General features: G+C 38.3%; 1 protein-coding gene across 1 annotated transcript; it reads left to right on the top strand.

Annotated features, from left to right (window-relative positions):
- Positions 1-4793: 4793 nt before the first annotated feature.
- Positions 4794-7535, top strand: LOC139123336 (uncharacterized). The gene is made up of 4 exons (XM_070689493.1): positions 4794-5288; positions 5743-5796; positions 6128-6190; positions 6511-7535. Exons 1-4 carry the CDS (start codon positions 5075-5077, stop codon positions 7533-7535), a joined length of 1356 nt encoding a protein of 451 aa, XP_070545594.1. The 5' UTR covers positions 4794-5074.
- Positions 7536-8854: the final 1319 nt, after the last annotated feature.

Raw genomic sequence — 8854 nt, 5'->3', positions numbered from 1 at the left:
GTGTAGCTGTGTTGGACGTCGACCTTTGACAGAACTATCATTTCCTTGGAGCACGAGACAAATGGTGCAATCAACCCATGTTCCCGTGCATTTTCAGAGCAAACGAATCCTGCAAAAAGTGATGTGTTAGGCCTATTTTGTACATGTTTTGATGAAGAAAAACAAAGAAAGCTTTGTCGCCGCACTGTCGGGTCACCATTTTGAATCGCCTTCTTCACCGTTCAGGCCACCGTTCACAATTGTGTAGATACAGGAAGCTTCCTGCCACACAAATGTTTCACGACGAATGAGAATGTGACATCAACTGTCATCCTTCTTACAATGTTTATTTCCCATATTTTGCACGAAAGCATAGTACACCTAATCACACAGCCTGACAAGTCATCTTAATTTCAGTCAATTTAATTTACTCAATCGGCGAGGCGATCGGCCGTACGTGACATATGACCGTTGGTGATTTCCTGAAAAGACCATGTCACTATAGCAAACTAAAAACTAAGCTTACAATATTCTCTCGTGCGTTGCGTGCTCTGTGTACGTCCTGAGCAAAGGAAGCCATCCCCTCACACCCTTACGGACATTAGATTGCGAAGGTGTGAAAGACCGCTTGCCCGTATTAAGATAAGCCGTCGGCTCAACTTCGAAAAGCCGAAAAAAGTCGAACGAGTTGGGCTAGGGGTACACGCCCATCCATAGTTTTACTTGCGTTTTATCTTAACAAGGGGGCGATACGCAATGCAAGACAGTGATGTAAGCTCACTTCAAGAGCAAAAGAGTGATTTACGTTTGGTTGTTATGGGCATATCATAGGCCCTTTAATAATGTCTGCTAAATGAATAGTAAAAGCAGGTGATTGATGCTGCAGCCGCTACATTACCCGTGGGTCCAGCACGGGGAAGGGATATGAGGACGTTTTGTCTGTGTTGTTTTGAGGTACGCCGCCTACCGTAGAGGATCCAGGAAGTGATGTGCAGCATCAGTGGTCACAAGTTCCGTTGACATCTTTGTATGGTCCATGGGTTTTGGTCACGTTGATGGATAGCTGACCGGCCACTGTATACCGTTGTGGACGCAGGTTGACAGACTTAACAGGGTTGGCTGTTGTCGGATCGATGTGTGACGTGAAGCGTACTACTATTAGGGCCTGGTCAGAATTAAAAGGGGGAGGCTGGTGCGATTGGGGGGGGGGGTTTCAATATTTTTCATGCAGCGGTAAGGGGAGGGCCGCTTCATTTTGCGCATGAGTCAGGGGGAGGGTCACTAATTTTTGTGCAAGGAAGACACGGAAAATTTTTTCATAATTTGAAATGTTACAGAAAAATCCTGAAAAGAGGCACGCAACATATGTATTCATGTATTTATACTCATGTATTTATAGCACTTGTACAACAAAATATATTGCTCACAACTATAAAACATACACATGTACCAGTATGACAAGTTTATAAATACTCTTAAACAAAAAAAAACCGCACACAACCATAAAATAACATGCAAAAATGTAGTTTTTGTTAAACTGCAACATAAGTATATATATTTATAATAAATACTTGTATGCTGCTACTGCTACTACTACTTGAGAGCAATTATAAGGGGAAAAACTCCACACATCAACTGTTCTAAATGTTGTGTTATTTTCTGTGTTTTTGTCCAGTTGTGCATCTTTTGTGTTTTCTTTAGCCTTAGAGAGACATAGCCAGGTCGCCGTCTTCAACAGCGAAGACCCTCCGTCACACTGTGTTTCAAGATACATAATGATCTCATCATCAGTCACCTAAATGCGATAATTGACAGAAGTACATTAGAATTGGGTAGCTATGAGTGCATATCTGTGCAAGAAATTCGATTTTGGACTTTCAGCACCGAAAATGTTCATTCACTATGCATGGCCGTTTATTGGGAAACTACGATTAAAGCAGTAGGCCCGATGGTATTTCTGCTGAGCATTTGAAAAATGCAGATAGACGTCTTCACCCGTTGCTGTCAATTTTATTTACAAGTGTTCATATTCATGGTTATTTGCCATCTCGCATGTTAGATACAATCTTAATTCCCATTGTCAAGGATAAAACTGGTGATGTTACATTTACTGGCAATTATCGCCCAATTGCTATTGCTACTGCAATTTCTAAGCTTTATGAATTTTTGTTACTTCACAGATGTGAAACATATCTTGATACCAGTGATCATCAATTTGGTTTTAAGACCCATCATTCTACAGACATGTGTGTTTTTCTTCTGAAAGAGACCATAGACTTTTACAAACGTCATAACAGTCCAGTTTTCTTGTGCTTTTTAGATGCCACAAAGGCGTTTGACAGAGTCAATCACTGGACTCTGTTTCGTAAGTTACTTGACAGAAATGTTCCTCTGTATATTGTTAGAATCTTAATATGTTGGTACCGAAACCAAGAATTTCGTGTCAGATGGGGCTCTGTCATCTCTGAAGCCTTTCATGTTTACAATGGTGTTAAACAAGGAGGTGTATTATCCCCTCGTTTATTTAATATATACATGGATAACTTAAGCAACTTGCTATGTAAAACTAAAATAGGTTGTCACATTGCGGGACATTGTCTCAACCATTTGATGTATGCTGATGATATAGTCCTTATATGTCCGTCTGTTAAAGGTCTGAATAGACTTTTAAAAACTTGTAGTAATTATGCATCTTCTCACGATATTGTCTTTAATGCAAATAAGTCAAAGTGCATATTTGTAATGCCAAAGCAATGCAGAATCACTCGCATTCCTCATGTGTATTTAAATGGCTCAGTACTTACTTTTGTAAAGAAACATTTGTACCTTGGGGTTATGTTAAATGATTTAGGAAATGATGTTGATGATATTAAGCGACAGATGAGGAGTTTCTATGCAAGTGCCAACTCTTTGATTAGGACTTTTTATAAATGTTCTTCTTCAGTTAAAATATGTCTTTTTAAGGCATATTGTTCTGCTCTGTATTGTTCCCATCTTTGGAGTACTTACACTGAGAAATGTATCAATGATGTCAGAGTTTCATATAATAACGCTTTTAGAATATTGTTGGGTATTAGACACCGATTGAGTATTTCAGAAACTTTTGTCAGTCATTACATCATGACATTTCAAAGTAAACAACGGATGCCCGTTCTAATTTTTACGTTCGTTTAATGGAAAGCGAAATCATCTCATCGCAGCAGCGTTATCTTTTGACATAATTCGGCACAGCAGCTTTTGGCTCAAGATTTTCTCAAATGTTTTTAAGTTTGGTCAAAATGACACCATTCAAAGCCACAGGAAGAAAGTTCGAAAATTATGTAGTGATATAATTTCGATATCGTCATTTTGTAATCGATACTTATGTTAAAATTTCTTTACAAACATTATGAAAACTATACATTCGATAGATATGGATCTTAATTCTTGGCATTTATTAAAATTAACTCATTTGCTAAGCGTTTTATAATTGCTTTCTTTAGTTTAAGTGAATTATATCATTTTTATTTATTTCTAACGACGCCATTTTAACGTCCGTTTCCATGGAAACGAGCGTGGTGACCCCCATTTTTTATTTCATTTTTGCACTTGCACAACTTCCAAGAATATTTGTGCAAAGTTTCAAGAAAATGACACCACAACCTAATTTTGACGTAATTCGTAGTACTTCACCTTAATTCTTCTTTAATGTAAAACTTGCAATACTTTGGCATATATAGACATAGTATAATTAACACAATTGTACTTGATTAGAATAGGGTAGTTCCAAGTGCATATATGTACAAGAAATTTGATTTGGAATTTCAAAGAAAATGTTCATTAACTAACACAGGTGCCTATGCGAAAACTATGAATATTTTGTTTTTATGTAAAACTTGCTATACTCAGGGCAGATATGGATGTGGAAAAATTAACACAATTGAACGTGATTAGAATAGGGTGGTTCCAAGTGCTCATATGTACAAGAAATTTGATTTGGAATATCCCCAAAAATGTTCATTCACTAAACATGGGTGTCTATGGGAAACTATGAATATACCTCCGGTTTGTACAAGACTGAGGACTGCAAATATTTCTCAAGGGTACGGGGAGGGTCATTTGATTTTGCGCAAGGAGGAGGGGGAGGGTCACATATTCTGCGCAAGAACTGGGGGAGGGTCAGTGTTTTTCATGCATCGCGGTTTTTTGAATCACACCGGTCTCCCCCCCCCCCCCCCGTTAATTCTGACCCGGCCCTTAATGAAGCTGTTGTAAAACACGTGAGCACATTCAGTTCATATCTGGTTAGCTTTTCAAACAAACGTCGATAAAGCCGTATTTCGGATTAAATTCTTCAATCAATGTAAAACACTATTAAATGATCCGCTGTTTAACGTTTTTTGAAGCCATTTAATGGTGATACTTGAACGTCAAAATGCCGTCCTATGTTTGGCATCCATGAGTTAAGGATCGCATCGGTAATTTTACAATGCTAAAGAGTCGCCAGTTCCACGACACTTATTTTGATTCCGGATGTTCTTCGACAGCAAGGACTCAAGTAGTTAAGCCAGTGAGCATTTGTAAATAAATGTTTCCGTAAGTTAATCTTATTATATTCGTACTTGTTACAAGATGGCCCAGAGTATACCTTTAGCTGATCAACAGCTCGAGGCAGACCTGTACCAGTAAAAGGAAGGGTACAGCCCTCTCTGAAGAGATGGATCTTCCAGTGTAGCCAAGAAAGAGGATTTGGGGAAGTATCGAATTTGTCTCAACCAGACTACAGCTAACGAAAGCTATTGGTTGTAATAATGACGAACTCACAGTACCACGGTCCCTCCACAAAACGGTCAAGAAACGCCACCAGTTTCTTTTGTTATAGTCCGCGTTTCGATTGGGCTTTCTGTTGATTTTACTGATGGGGATAATCCCGGATTATCACGCGCGCAGTGCAAGGTGTTAACAGTTACGTGCATAAAATTATCGTAAGCAGAAACTTAATTCTCCCAGAATGCATCCTGACTATTGTCTGCGCATGCGTCTAAAGGTCAAAGTTTGTTTACATCTGCCTGCCATCTTCCAAGAGAGATCGCCGTGGAGTCACGCAGCGTGAACTATGTACAAGCTCGGAGACGATTTCGTCAATTTTGACGACTCCCATGTCGATTGGGACTTCATTTTGGAAGACAAAAATCCTGCATCGACATGTACTGCTGAGAAACCCAAGCCTTGCGTGGTCTTCCAATGTCCACAGTGTAGCAAGCGATACAAAAGTGCAAGCGGCTTCAGAGGTCACATGAAGAACATCCATCAGATGTTTAACGTGAAAGGTAAACTGAAACTCCACATAAAGCGTTAGCAAATGAAAGGTTTTTTTTCACGATATGCCTGAACACGGCGGCATTTGACATCGTGTATGTTTCCTGTTGATGCCAACAATGCTCTATATGTCCGTGCATACTCTGCCTGGAGACGCGGTGACACCTTGTCTGTTTCCCGTTTATCGTTTCATTGCCATTGTTTAAGTTGTCAATGCTTTCACTGGTGATTCACATAGGGACACCTGTTTTACTTTCTTTGTTGTAGTACAATGTAGTTTTCAATAAGTCGACGGCAGGTGTTGTATAACTTGCACCTGCACCCTGTCATTCCACCAAGACCGGTTTGTAGATTCAGAGTTGCCATGATATGCATTATACTTTTAATATAAAATTGACCCGTTGGTTGATTTGTAGTGAATATACTGTAGACATAGTCTCAACTCGGAACACTTTTCTTTTTCAGTGTCGCAATATAAACAAACAGTAGATGAACCAGTATCTGAACCAGTTCCAACAGGTGAGTTAAACTCAGTTTATATTTGGGAAACTGGAATTTAAGGTTCATCGCCATACATTCAATGGACTGCATATGAAAAATCTTGTCGCCGCACCATTTTTCGAGGTGAAAGATATTCACAAAATACTGTGAACAATTAGTTCCCTACCAGCATGTATTTGTCGTCACATGATCTTGCAGGTGATATGCACATTTGATTGTTCTATTCAGTAAAAGATAAGTGATTCTGACCTCATTGGTATGACTTTGTAGAGATATCCAGTTTCATTATCCAGCTTCATGCTTCTTTGAATTTGTAACAGTAATTTATTATTAATCTTTATTTTTTTAGAAAACACCACTGATCAGTCGTCTGACCAAGAAGCTGCACAGTCCCACAACAAAATCCATAAAGGTAGGTTTCATATTTTATGTACATCATTTTATTCTATTTCTATCTTGACATGGAAGTAGGTTGATAATTCTGTCTTCACAAAGTGGGGAGTTACTTTGTTACTGATCTACTTTATGAAAGAATTCTAAAAACAAGTTCACAACAAAATTATTTACTAAACAAATTATTCTAAAACATGCTTCATTTTCAAAGTAGCTTAACACAGCGTCATTGAAGAATGCAATAACTTTCATGGCGGCTGTATGGAAAGTGGACACTTATTTCATAAGAAAAGCTCTACACATGTCATAGACAATAACATTATCTATTCTTTATTGCAGGTGGTCTTAAAAATTGTATATCATATGACAAAAGTGACCTCGAACAAGACATACAAATGTTAATGCTGAAGACATGTGATAAAATCGGCAGTGATGAAAACTTTGCATTTGAAGGGAGTGTGTTTGGAAAGACCATATCTGATCTGGGGATGAGTCTTGCTGCCGTACTGAAATCAGGACAGAAAATGGAGAACAGAGTAGTGGAAATGCTGGTCAATAAGTTGTGGGAAACACTCTCTGCCGGTGAGGATAAGAAATTGTTGTCCAGTCAGTCAGAGGACATGTGGCACACCTTCTTCAACGTTTGGGTTGACGACAATCTAACACAAGAGCTGATACCATGTTTTAAGTCTCTTCTCACAAATGAACATGATTACGAGGACTTGTTCAGGTTTACAAGAGTGTTCTTGTTTCAGTTAGAATCCATAGTCAGGGTTTCTTGTGCAAAGATTACAAAGTCCCCAACAACAACAACAAAAGCTACCACTTTGACCAGTGAAGAAAAAGAGGCGTTGCGGTACTTTGCAGGATATGTTCCATACAAATTGAGAAAACGTTTGCAAAAGAAGGAGGACAGTAGTTCCTACATGTCACTTTTAGATGCTATGCAAGAAAAGGCAGTCACTGATGGCGACATTTCACAATCCAAGGGTTGGTTGAATGCACAGGACAGGGGAGGACTATTCCGTGTAACTGATGCAGCTTTTCAATTTTTTACTGAGATTGAATCCGTCTGCAAGCAGCACCTTAATGTTACAAATGTTTCAAACTTGACAAAAAATAATGCAATAAATCAGCCTATAATTGAAGAGATTCTGGCAAGTGAGAAAATTAATTCATTGTGGTGTACCATAGCAAGAAATGCTGAAAGTGAGAAAGTTTCATCTACACTGGCTACAATGATTGTAAATCTGTATGTACAAGTGCGATGCTTTTCATTTTGTAAAAGTATCATGGAATTGTTCAAAACAAGGGAAAAGCTACATATTAAGGGTTCTAAAGGTCTCAGAAAGTCATTGAAGTAGTACATCAAACAAAATAATGTGGTACTATTGCTTCCATTGGTACTATTGCTTCCATTATTGTAATATCCAGATCTAATCTGTTATTTATTGACTTATTTATTGACTTGTTTAACTGTTCTTTGTATTTGTAGGATCATTTCTCAGCTTGAAATAGATTGTAATAAAGTCTTGACTTTTATGGTATTTCACAAATACCAATGTAAACATTGTGCAAATACTCCTAGTTTTTCTCGAATACCGTGCAATAAATGTTAAAGCATCACACAAACTATCTTGCAGTTTCTTATTGAAAATGGTATTGTGGCACAGCAACTGACTATATCAGGGTCCATCCATCTCCTGTTTGCACTTCATTTTCTATTCATAGTTCTGTTGTCCTCTTCCTCTTTGGTAGTGGTGTGTTGTCAATGACTTCTTGTACTGTTCTCTTGTATCGCCCTGTATTACCTGTGATGGTGTGCAGATGGTGTGACTTCTGTAATCTGATGGCATTCTCTTGGTAACCAAAGGCCTGGACTGTGGGGTCATTGTTGGCACCACCTCGATGGCGATGCTTACTGAAGTGTGCCTCCAGAGGGTCCTGACATAGTTTCTCGCTTAGGAAGTACTCAACTCCATGCTGAAGAAGATACTTGGTTACTTCGACAAAGGAGTTGACTGCGAGGGAAAGAAGGGAAAATAAGTTTAAAGTCTGAACCACAGACATTATAGAAAGTTTGTAACTATACAAGTAAAGGAAATCATGTGTTAATAAATAAAAGCAATGTAATCCATGTCAAGTTAAATAATTAAGCCAAGAAATTCTGTTCAGATACAGCACCTTTGCACAAAAAGGAATTTTGTCTATTGTTGACAGTAAAGCTTCATTAACTGCAACTTTTTGGCTATATTTTTAGAATATATTCTGTGTATCAAGTGCAATTTCTTGTTTGAACAGCAGGAGTATAGTGAAATGACCAGTATTTAGCTTATTAACACGGCTTATATTTGTACAGTAAGCATTGTTATTGTTGAAGACTGAATACAAGTCATATTCGGTTGTGAACAATTACAGTAGTGATTTCTTATACAGAGGCTGGGTTTGCAAGCAAAAGTTTTGGCGTTGTAGCATGCAAAGGAAAGTACACCAAGAAACTTTAGTTGATACTAGAACCAGAATACAGAAAAAAAGAGGCAATTAGTTACAGCTAAGAGCTTTAAAGGAGTAGGGCAGGCACTACACTGGCTGCTCTTTAGAGAACACAGGCACTCATTATTTGATTTTCTTACAAGATATTCATAGACCCTATAGGGTCTATGGTGTATTTAACTATTTGTTA

This window comes from Ptychodera flava, chromosome 2 (assembly GCF_041260155.1).
Source record: "Ptychodera flava strain L36383 chromosome 2, AS_Pfla_20210202, whole genome shotgun sequence".
NCBI lineage: Eukaryota > Metazoa > Hemichordata > Enteropneusta > Ptychoderidae > Ptychodera > Ptychodera flava.
This window is presented reverse-complemented; position numbering and strand designations above follow the sequence as displayed.